This window comes from Schistocerca americana, chromosome 6, assembly GCF_021461395.2.
Source record: "Schistocerca americana isolate TAMUIC-IGC-003095 chromosome 6, iqSchAmer2.1, whole genome shotgun sequence".
Lineage (NCBI taxonomy): Eukaryota > Metazoa > Arthropoda > Insecta > Orthoptera > Acrididae > Schistocerca > Schistocerca americana.
In genome coordinates, this window is record NC_060124.1 from 42,293,831 (window position 1) to 42,306,647 (window position 12,817).

The window sequence follows — 12,817 nt, forward strand, 5'->3', positions numbered from 1 at the left end:
TCTTTAAAACATTTTCAAATGGTGCATCGAATCAAAAGCTTAGTCTTTAGGTGGGAGATATACAAAGTTTCTCAAGGTAATTAGAGCCGGTTAGCTAAAGAAGCTGACTTGAACAAGCAAGTGCTTGCTCACATCCTCTGTGCACGGATACCTACAATCCTCCATTTGGTTTTTGTTTCCCTTAATGTAGCAACGAGCCAAAAATACCAGCGGATATAAAGTACTACACATGCGTGTGTGGTATCGATAAACGAGAAATAGAAAGTAACTTAAAACGGCACAATTACTTAATGTCACTACTCTTAGCAATTCGTTCAGTGGCATCGTTCGGATTAATTAAGGTTGAAAAAGTCAAAATATAGGCTGTATGAGCGCCACGGCAGTTGATGTTCCTGACCCGAAGAGTACGCTCTTGATAGATTTCATAGAGTCAGGGGAAACTGTTCTGTCTGAAGACGATCATTAAACTTTTTGGTTTCTGAGGCATGCCTTGACGAATAGAAGAGCTGGAGTGGAAATGCATGTGGACACACGCTGCTCCGTTCTCACTCTTCAAACACTCGACAGTATTCCGAAGAAATGCGTGTAGCACCTCCATATAGCTCTCTCATCTTGCACACTGTTGGCAATCGCGTATTCTTGTACCCCGTACAATGGTTCGCTTCTCGGAGTTTCGACAATAGTAAAGTTGAAATTTTCAGTTCTGAACTGGCCGAAATCTTAAGCGGTTGAATTTCATGTGAAGGTTAGGTTGAGTTTTGTTCAAGGTAACAAGAGTTTTTGGAGAATAATAGTGACTCTGTGGAAAAATTACGTGTATTTTAGTGGATTTAATAAGAACATTGTGATCTGTATCTGTAACGATTTTTCACAGCCAGGCGTGACATACGCCTTGTAAATATACATGTCTTAAGGCAGTGATTTATCTAGTCAGGAATGCTAAGTTAGCTTCCGCCAACACAGGGCTCACGTAAAAAAATTGAGAGCGTATTGTTTTTTTATTTAATTTTACTGTATTCGGTTTTAGAAAGTTTTTCTCAAGTAACGAAACTATAAGTTGTTAGATATTGTAAAAAAATTTGTTTAGACCATGATAATGGGAAATAATGAAGTAATGTTAATGAGCATCAGCAATCCACATTACTTGTGCAAGTCTGGCGTTAACACACTAATTGTGTTATCGCTGCTAAAGGAAAACTTACTGGCTGTTAGTTGCCAGCAATAAATCTAAAATACTGGGTTTGGTTGTCCTGTTCGTGATGATCAAAATGAATCCAGAACTGTACATGTCTTTGGACATATATCTGAGAAATAGTACTGTAAAAATTAAAAACAAATTCTGAATTTAATAGACAAACATAATTAACTTAGTTTGGCGACTTTTTCAGTTGTTGTTGTTGTTGTTGTTGTTCTAAGCCTCATGCCAAATAACTTGCTACCTTCAGATATGTCCTATGCTCTTGGAGAACGCGCTGAGGAGGGTGTTGGCCACCCACAAACAGCAAGTGTCAAGATCGAGAAACGTCGCTTTGAAGTTGAGGGAAACTGCAAAAGATATACTTGAAGCCATAGTTATCAAAAAATAATCAGAGAAACATGGTTTAAAAGAATTTCCCACCAGATTTTATGGCATATATTAACAGGTATGTTCCATGGGAGTTCAAAGTTAACAACCGTGCTTTACATTCCGAGACACAAACGAAGACAAGATTTTTGTTCAAGTGGTGGTTTTCCGTTTACTAATAATAAGACTTGGGAAGATAACTTTTACTGTAAAATAAGAGACATTGTTACCGATATTACGCACATTCGTAAAATCATTCATTAGAATGCCCTGGTGGCCAAGTGCTCCGCAATAGAAATCGTTAGCGAGAAGCTTTAAAATAACGGACTTAATAGAGTGGAAGCCCATGAATAGCAGATTTTTCCAATGGCGTACAACGATGAGGCGCAGTTTTCTCAACTTCACTGAGTATTTTAAGACTCTTGGTGCCATTTTGTTCGAAAATGAAATCACATTATCAGTGATCACACGTAACGTGTTATTGTTGACCTGTGGTTATGTCCCTTGGCGGATCGACTTGATAGCTTTCAAGAACATAAGGCCAAGTGCTTTCCTTATCTCTAATAAATCAGTTTTGTAATCCGTCTCACACTTTTTTCCGTATATTCCTCTCCTCGCCGATTCTGCGTCTTCTACGGGGCAAAACCCAGTTTCCTCCCTCCTGTACCCCTTGACAAATCTTCCACACGTCTCATGATCTAAATAATTCTTCCCAAAGCGATACTTCGGTTATTCTCGACGCCGGTAAAAGAAAATGTGGTTTAGAAACGATATTCTTTTTATTCGTAAATATGGACGTATTAGAGGAAAATGATTATCTTATTTAATAATAATTTCGAGTAATACATATTCGCTTCGTGTAGAAAAATCTACGCTATGCAAAATCACCAGCAATGTGTGAATTATATTGCTCATCCAATAAATAAGTGTGAACAATTTAAGTTTGGAATTACTACAATTTAGTAATTATCCGAACTATCTGCATTTAAATCTAAGTGCATAGATCAATGGTTCCAATGTGAGCATGTTATTTAAAGTTGCGTAGTGACGTCGTTCAACAGACAAGCAAGCCCTAGAAGAAACAGTATTCGATATTCTAAAAAGTTTGTCATTCTAAGCAAAATGGGATCGGATTTTCTTATGTTGCGATATACGTGCACTAACTTACTGAAGGAGGGGATATATTTGCGCGACACTGTGTAGACAGAAACTTACAGTGGGATAAAAAAAATAATAATAATAATAATAATAAAATATCTCTCCTCGCACCTACCGTTCGTGTAATATGACACTCGAAAGTGTAAAATGTGTATAGCCATAACCATGACTGTCATTATTTTCCGGTCCTGAAGACAATTTAGAAACGCTGTTCTTAAGTTAATTTGGCCTTGTTTATAACGTTTCAGTTTGTGACAGAACAGGCGAATTCGTCCCATCTGTTATGTTTTCCTTCTTGCATAAATAACCATATTCTTTTGTTACTGTTATCATATTTTCGATACATTTATCTATTGGCACGTAAAACTTACATTAATATATCAAATACTTGTTTAGATTTAATTTATTGGAATTATTATTGAGTTTCTTGTTTTGATTGTTCTGATTCTGTTAGTAGAATTGATTGTCATTAGAAAATACAATTAATTGATACTAGAACTACAGTTCGTTACTTGCCAAAAACGTATGAGCTAATCAGTATATTTGAAAAGCTTGACTCATACTGTTAGAAAGTTGAGCATTCTGTCTTTCCTGTTAAGTACTTTATACTATATAAAACTAATTATCTTCCCAAATAACTAAACTTGGAGTTCCGAGCAACTGCAGTCTTCCATCGCAGATTTCGTCATAACCACTGTTAAATTCCAGGCTTTGACTACATACTTTTGACACCTTCAATTTTCAGCACAAAATGACGTAGGCTACAACATTATTTCACTTATTAATAATTTCATGTAATTTACCATAATTTGCAATATGGCGGTCATGCATATAAACAAGGGGATTCATATTGAGTAAGAAAAATAGTGTGTATGTATTTTTCTAAATTTATGATCAGCAGTATTTCGTATAGCTCAAAGTCACATTAGTTCTTGTAGTTCACCCAAAACAGTAAAATCCAACCCCTACCATTTTTCAGTGCATTGTGTAGTTTCCAAAATAACGGTTTGTTCTTACACCCGTCTATAAGTAATCGAACCTCTCCCAAAATTGCCAGTTCGCGATTTGAGTGTTGAGTAAGATCTTTGTCGGACACGCTCTTAGTACTGACTCGAGCTAAATTATGCGTGTTCTGAAGGCGAAATTACACCCACCGACATCCGCAAAACTCAAGTACTGTAGTATGTTAAGATCTTTCAAATGATTTTGTCACCTAAATTAACGAATAGTTCGATCGAGCAGTGATGTGATCGACAAATACTGTGGAATGGTATTGTCATCGAAATTAGTGTTTGTTGGACACGGTGATGTTCAATAGGGACTGCCATAAGTGTGTTGCTGCAAGGTATGATACTTTAACAAATTACCGCAGGACAGCGCTTAGTAGAAGCTGTGTTGATTTTATGTATGTGTGAACTGTATTTTTGGTGCCATAGGACAACAGTTGACTTAACCGTTAAACTGTGACTATTGATAGGCGGTTGTAAGTTCTGGCCTGGATATTCGCTCTATTGGTTTTGCGTAATGTGTAAACTGCTCGTTGTGATTAATAACTGAGTTTTGAAAGGAATAAAGCGTTTGTGTTAATGAATCTAATATATAATGTCGTGTACATCATTGAGCGTATTGATCAAACACAGTCCAGCACTCATTTAAGATTGGTGCTACCAAGGGCGAGACTACGAGAACCGAGTCAGTTTCGCTACAAGTTCGTTATTGCTAATGTGCAAACTGCGTAATTACACAGACGTGTAGAAGAGGGTAGAGGCGTGTCGCTTTCGCCTAGAGCGGTGTTCCCCAGGAGCGCTCACCCCGGAAACGTATTGGCAGGCCAGCTGACAGCTTAAGCAGGCCGTTTTTTGTGGGTCGCCTGCAGGTTCGGCGCGGCGACCTTGATGGCACCATTAATCACCGGCCGCTATCGCCCGCCGGCATCCGGCCGTCGCTGCTCTGCACCAGGACCTAGGCTGCGATTTGTCTGCCTGCCTGCGCCGTGGACGTGTCACAGCGGACGATTCGAGTGAACGTAGGAGAGGCTGTCATAAAGTTTCAGTTGCCACCTCAAAAAAGTTAAACTACCTAACTGATTTATATTAATTTGGAGGTTCATATTTCCAAATTGAAATCCTCACGCCGTGGTACCGCAGTGTATCAACAGAGGAGTCAAAAGCTGATGAAGTAAAGTATCTTGCAGTAATTCATTTTGTGAATATGGAACGGAGCAACGCTGCAACCATCCCTGTTGAGTTGGTGGAAGTATACGGCAACAGTGCAGCATCACATGACACATTTGTGAGGTGGCGCTTACGCTTACGATGTAGCCAGGCAAGTTTGAATTGCGAAGTAGAAGCGGCTACAATCTTGTTTTGAGGAGCCGAGAATCGCAAGATATTTTTAGGTGGTGGTGCCCACAGCTCGTAGATATTTGAAAAATATCGTGTTACCGCCTTAGCCGCTGATAAAATTCTTTGTTTACCCAATCTGTTTCGCTCGACTGGCCTTCATAAGGTCCGTGAATGTATTCAAATCATTATTTTGAGGAAAATGTAAAATCATTAACATCAAATGATAAAACATGTATTAGACACTGTTATCATATTGTAATATAAATTGCATCGTCAGTCTATAAAAACTGTGCTGGGTTGAGCACTCACTCGTGTTATAACTGTAATAGGTGTGCGAATGTAACGGGTACATTTGACTGGCGAGAGAGTGTAACAGAAATGTTTGGAAAAACGTAACTGGCAGACAGTCTAGGATAGACGCCGTAGGTCTCGCGAGAACTGGTTAAAAAAACTTTAAGAACCGTGTTTCAGGGCAGAGTTTGGAGTCGAGTGGAGAATCTAAACCAGAGGCTACGTCGACTCTGTGACGAAAATAGTTGTAGATTCCTCGGCCTACGCTATGAGGTGGAAGATTATAGGACGCCCTTCGATAGATCAGGGGTGCACTAAACACGGGAATCAGCTACATAGGTAGCACAGCACTTGTGGTGTGCACATGGTTTTTTTTTTTTAATTAGGTTCCTCCCCACGGTAAACAAACCGTTGACCTGAAAAATTGCCAGTTCATGACGCTGATGTGGGTGTGCCAACTGTAAAAATTCTTAGTTCGCCTAAACAGGTCATTCCAAAGGATTTAAATATGCCAAATCTCATGTTAGTAGATTGTCGAAGTGTATGTAGCAAGATCCCCGAGTTACTCTCCGAAATAAACAGTAGTAATGTCAATATTGTATTAGGTAGCGAAAGCTGGTTGAAACCAGACATAAACAGCAGTGAAATTTCGAATTCGGATTGGACAGTGTTTAGGAAAGATAGGACTGTTGCTATGGGAGGAGGTGTGTTCATTGCAGTTAAAAGCTGTTTAAACGCAGTTGAGATCGATACTGGGTCGGACTGTAAAATAGTCTGGATAAAGCTGTCAATTAGATATGGGGTGACAATTGTAAGAGGATGTTTCTGTAGACCACCAGCATCCGCAACAAACGTCGCAGAACGTTTCAGGGAAAGTCTTGAGCACATAGGAAATAAATCTCCAAATTATCCATTAGTTACATGTGTAGACTTTAATCTGGCGTCAATTAATTGGGAGTAGCAGTAGTAAAGACACGCGTGAAGTTATTCTAGGAGCGCTCACAAAATACAACCTTGAGCAATTGGTTAGAAAACCAACTCGAGATGGGAACATATTAGATATCTTGGCGACAAACAGACCTGATCTTTTTGAGGAAGTTAATCTGGAAGAAGGTTTTAGCGACCATAATGTCGTTGTGGCTTCTATGTCAGTGGATCCACCTTGGTTCAAGAAACATATTAGGAAGTTGGTGAGAAAGCAGAAAATTTTTCACAATCGTTTTAAAAGTAGTCACTGCCCCACTGACAAACAGAAATTATACGAAATGAAAGCAGCTGTCAAAAGGTCAATTAGCGATTCTTTTAACGAATTTGAAAGCAATATTTTATCTGCAGATTCGAAAAATAACTCCAAAAAATTTTGGTCGTACGTGAAATCTATGAAATACGACTTTTGCACGAATAGTGCCCTCCGCCACACACCGCTTAGTGGCTAGCGGAGTATAGATGTACATGTAGAAACTACGCATATTGTTCTGCCTCATGCAAATCTAACTTGTAGCATTGCATGTACAGCATGACACCGCAGACGAACAGTTTTGAACCGGAATACTGTGAGCGCGGAGGTAGCAGATGATACTGGTGGCAGTAGTCCTTCTCCATACAAGGCGCCATCTCAGTTACAGTGGAACAGTGGCTCTTTCTATGTCGTTTGTGCATCTATGACAATTTCTTTAGAAGTAGTAAGTCGTTTGCAGTTATGCAGCGAATGTTCCGTGAACAACTGAAAGTCGATCGACATGGAGTTGTTCCGAGTCGTAACACAATCTTGAGATGGGTAGAACACGTTAGATCAACTGGGAGCGTAATGGTTAAGAAGGGTTCAATCCCGAGACAGTGTGTAATGACGTCAGAAAATGTGATAAGAATAAGAGAAGTGATAGGCAGAAGCCCAGGACGATCAGTTAGACCTCATGCTAGTGAGCTTGCAGTCAATTGTGAATCGGTTAGAAGAATTTTGCATACCTTACAATTCCATCCGTAAAAACTTCTTATTGTGCAACAACTGAAGCCAATGATTTTTCTGTACGCCAATACTTTGCATGCAGAATGAAAATGATTTTGAGTGGTGATGTGATTATGTTGATGAGCGATGAAGCTCATTTTCATTTAAACGAGACCATCAGTAAATAAAGCATGCGATACTGGGCTCCTGAGTATCCACACCTTATTCACTAGGGTCTTTTAAACCGTGAAATAGTCACCGTCTGGTGTGCTCTTGGCTCTTTCGACACTATTGGACCGTATTTTTTCGATGAAAATGGGGCCACAGTTATTGTTAGCTCCTCTAGGTACATTCATAGGCTTGAAACGTTCTGGAAGCCAGAACTAAGACGGGGAATCCCTTTAAAAGATGTTTGGTTCCAGCAGGATGACGCGACATTACACACCGCGAATGCTTCAATGGCAGTTCTTTGGCGCATGTTCCCTGGACAGATTATCACTCCTTTTGGCAATGTACCTAGGTCTTCCATATCTCCAGACTTATCACTGCTTGACTTTCTTCTGTGGGGGGTACCTTAAGAGCCATGTATGTAGCCACAAACTGAGATATTTGGACAAGTTGAAGGATGCTATAATTCAAGAAATTGCTGCCATCCCTGCAGAGACGTTGGTCCGTGTGATGGGGGATTTGGCGAAGATACTTGAATCGTGCTTTCGAAATGATGGACATCACCTCGACGACAGTATTTTTCACAAATAAGGCTTACCTACGTTAAATGGCAATTAATGAGTTTTGATTCAAAACTGACCGAATATTCTTTATTGAAAAGCCGTTCATCTCTCGCGTATCACCTTGTACAATCAGATAATTAGCAGGTAGCTCAAGGGCGCGTCATCCATGAATGGAAAGGGGAGAAACGTTAGCATATGTTTCAGAAATAAGTACCTTCTACCACGCACTTCACAGTGATTCGCAGGGTAGATATGTAGATACCTTTTTTGGCGGATGATTATGGAAATTAAATTGAGCGAAGAGGTTGCCTGTGCAGATTATATCGGTCTAGAACAAAAATAGGGATACGTTCGAGTAGACTTTGTCATCTGTCGGACGGATCACCAAAACGATCTCACGTCCCCTTGCTTCACTGAAGACTGGGAAGAGCACTAACTTCTATTGGCTAAGCGGCCTGTGTTGGAGTTAACGTCATTTTGAAACACCTTTTACTTGTGGTAGGTAACAGACATGGGGTAGAGAAACATGTAGCGTTAACAGAGGAATAAATACTAGTAATAGGCGCGATAAAAAGGGAGGGGGACGTCAGCTTGCTCGCACTAACTCGGCGCTCCGCACCGCTGTTGGAGAGCCGCTCTGCACCGCAATTTATAGCCGATAGGTCGGGGGCGGGGAGCCGGATGGGCGCTGCTTTTTAAGCCCCTCGTGTCGCCAGTGCAGCAATAAGTCAGTGCCGTGATGTGCCCTTATCTCCTTTGTTGGCCATTGGCCATAGCTGCTCGAAGCGTCTTCCGTGGCAAGGGGCAACCACGTCCAGCGGGCAGTAACGTTCTCAGCTGCGCAAGTTAGAAGCCTTCGTCGGCAAATGTGGGAAATACTGCAGAGAGCTCCACCTCACGTTTGTTCCTGGTAGCTGGAGTTGGTTATTGGAAAACAACTTATCTGTTACAACGAACTTCGCAATCCTTCATAGCATTTTCATGACTCATTTTGGTCACCTCACATGTGAAGGAATGACATGCCGTAATTATTAGCATACCGAAAACCGTGAATCACGTGGGGCTGCTCGTAAGGCCTGCAGATAGCGCCAGATGTATTAAGCACAAATCCATGTGCTTCAAATGACTTGTTCGTGAAGTCTCTTGCAAAACTATCCATCATTAGCGAGTGCAGATAAGAGGTATTATCTGCGTTGCTGGAGTAGCTTTTCCGAACTGTTACAACAAAAACAGGAATGGATCCAAAAATTGGGCACTTACTTACGATATCCTTAAATGAACCACGTTCTTTATTCTAGGTACGGCACTGGACTGGCCTTCGGGAGGACGGGTTTCTGATCGTCATCCGGACATTCATATTTAGATGTTCTGTGGTGTTCATAACTCGCTTAAGGGTATACGGAATGAGTTTTTCGATGAAAAAAATCTATTTTTGGGTAAATGCATTTTCGAAAAATTTAGACTCTCCCGTTTAATACCATGTATAAAATATTTGGATGACGTGAATAGAACTATTTTAAATAATTTTTTAAAATAATTTCGACAAACGATGTTCCGCACCTTGCGTATGAGACGCGAAATATACCTGATATAGACAGCCTTGCCAGAGATACAATTGAGCACAAGAGAGTTAGCTTTTCTGTTGGCTACACTGCTAGACAGTTGACAATAGATTCTGCACCATTTGTATTGTTTCCTTTGTGAGTACATCCATGTCGTTGTTGTGAAAGTCGTATGTGGAGAAGTCATTGAGTTTTCTTTCCTTCAACATGCCAAGACCTTGTCTGAAAGTATTTAGAAAGAGTGTAAATTGGCGCAAGAAAGTAAAGTGTACAAAAAATTCGTCTGATTCATCTTCATCAGTATCTGATGTCCCGGTAGTGACTATCCTCAACACTGGTAGTGATACATAGAGTGATGCTGCTGCCACTACACCGGAAAGTGCTTCAAGAAGAAAACTAGCTGGAATTGAAGAAGAATACAAGAAACTAAATGCTGGGACTACAAAATATGAGGTGATTAACGTCTCTTTATTATCAGACGCTTTGGAGAACAATGTGTGCTGCAAATAATGTGGAAAATGTGGTGTTTCATTGAAAACAAACTTACATGTAGGACTTGCTTGTGAATTAGAGTTGATGTGCAGTTATTGCAAACACAGTGTTACTTTGTTCAATTCCTCACATCTTACTGCAGATACAGGTAAACTATACGATATAAACATTAGACTGGTTTATGGATTACGGTGTATAGGAAAGGGCAGGGCTGCAGGTGTCATGTTGTGTGGTGTGATGAACCTCCCTCCTCCATCTTCAAAATTTAACAAACACATAACTGCAATAGGCTCTGCTGTAGAAGATGTGCCACAGGAAAACATGAAAGATGCTGTTGAGGAAGCAGTTGTTGAAAATAATAATAGCAGAGACTTGTCCACAGCTTTTGATGGAAGCTGGCAGAAGAGAGGCCATACGTATCTGAATGGTGTAGTAACAGCTACAAGTGTGAACACTGGTAAGGTAGTTGATGTGGCAATACTTTCCAAGCATTGCAGATGCAAGGAGAAAATGAAAAATAAACATGAAGAGGAGTGCATGGCAAATTACTATGGGTCAAGTGGTGGTATGGAAGTTGCTGGTGTAAGAAGTATTTATCAACGCTCAGTAAAATGGTACAACGTTAGATACATAAATTATCTTGGAGGTGGTGACTCAAAGGCTTTCAAAGAAATTGAGGAACTGAGGCCCTATGGTAACGATGTGAAAATTTCCAAACTGGAGTGTGTTGGCCATGTTCAGAAAAGGATGGGATCAAAACTTCGACGGCTCAAGGCTAGCATGAAAGGCAAGAAATTGAGCTATGGAAAAACTTTAGGTGGGAAAAATAGACTGACAGATGCTACAATAGATCATATTCAGAAGTGCTATGGTCTAGCAATAAGACAGAATACAGCAGATGCAGAATTAATGAGAAGAGCAGTGTGGGCTCTGTTTTTTCATACAGCTTCAAACAATGAGAACCCCCAACATGGGCTATGTCCAAAAAGATACGATAGTTGGTGCAAGTACAACAGAGGCAAGGTAACTAAGAAACAATGCAATCACCCTCATCACCTGCCACCTGCCATAATGGATGAAATAAAACCAATATTTCGAGACCTCGCAGATATTAGTCTACTAAAGAAATGTCTTCATGGCCGGACTCAAAATCAAAATGAGTGTGTGAACCATGTGATATGGAATAGACTACCTAAAACTGTGTTTGTGGGTATAAACACACTTCACTTTGGCGTTTATGATGCTGTTTCATCATTCAATCAGGGCAATATAACAAAGTGCAAAGTTCTGCAGAAGTTGGGGCTCTGTGTAGGACTACGAACTGCCGCAGCTATGCTTTGTTTGGACAAGGAACGGCTGAAGTCTTCAGATAATGCCATAAAAGTATATTCAAAGATGGCTAGACAGCATAGCAGAGCCATCAAGAGGAAGCTACTGGACGATTCTGATGATACAAGCTATGGAGCAGGCTTGTACTGAAGTAAAAACTTTGAAGCTAATTTCCCGTAACTTTAGTTTTTTTGTGTATAAGGTACATTTTCTCAGGGCCTATTTATAGTAGAAAGATGAAATTTTCTGTAGTTGTTCCTTAAGACCTTCTAATATATGTGAATTAAATGATATGTGGAATTATTTTGTATTAATGGATGTAAATTTTAAAATACTTGCTAAAATGTATAACTTTTTTAACATTTACAAAAAATAAAATATCTGAAAAACTATACATTATTTTTTCAAAATTAATAATTCAGCATAAAAGCAGAACATATCTCTGCGTTCTGTGAAAAAATCAAGAGTATCGTCCAAATAGCAAATGAGGAAATGTTCCTAACTTTTAGCTCAATTTAACAATGTAAGCATAGGGCGTTCCGTATACCTTTAAAGCAAATGCTGGGATGTTTCATGTGAAAAAGACCCTGCCGATTTGCTTCCCCATCCTGCCGCAATCCGAGACTGTGCTCATTCTCCAATGTCTTCTTCGTTGACGATACGTTAAATCCTAATATTCCTTCTTTCTTTGTTTGTACTTACAAGGGAACATCCCCATCGCACCCCCCTCAGATTTAATTATACGTTGGCACAGTGCATAGGCCTTGAAAAACTGAACACAGATCAGTCGAGGAAACAGGAAGAAGTGTGGAACTATGAAAAAAATTAGTAAAATATACAAACTGAGTAGTCCATGCGAAGATAGGCAACATCAAGGACACTGGGAGTTAGGCAGCGCCGTGGTCCCGTGGTTAGCGAGAGCAGCTACGGAACGAGAGGTCCTGGGTTCAAGTCTTCTTTCGAGTAAAAAGTTTAATTTTTTATTTTCAGTTTATGTGACAAACTCTTAAGTTTTCATCACTGTTTTGGGAGTGATTATCACATCCACATGAAAACCTAAATCGGGCAAGGTAGAAGAATCTTTTTACCCATTCACTAAGTGTACAAGTTAGGTGGGTCGACAACATATTCCTGTCATGTGACGCACATGCCGTCACCAGTGTCGTATAGAATATATCAGACGTGTTTTCCCATGGAGGAATCGGTTGACCTATGACCTTGCGATCAAATGTTTTCGGTTCCCATTGGAGAGGCACGTCCTTTCGTGTACAAAACGCACGATTTTGCGGTGCGGTCGCAAAACACAGACACTAAACTTATTGCAGTGAACAGAGACGTCAATGAACGAACGGACAGATCATAACTTTGCGAAAATAACGGAAGTAAAATTTTCAGTCGAG

General features: G+C 40.1%; 1 protein-coding gene across 1 annotated transcript in view; it reads left to right on the plus strand.

The window, feature by feature from the left end:
• LOC124619946 overlaps positions 1–1,564 on the plus strand; it is a 185,866-nt gene extending 184,302 nt beyond the window's left edge. Inside the window, exon 9 of the mRNA XM_047146608.1 lies at positions 1,389–1,564. Within this exon, the coding sequence (XP_047002564.1) occupies positions 1,389–1,564 (176 nt within the window). The remainder of the gene's footprint in view (positions 1–1,388) is intronic.
• The last annotated feature ends 11,253 nt before the right edge of the window (positions 1,565–12,817 follow it).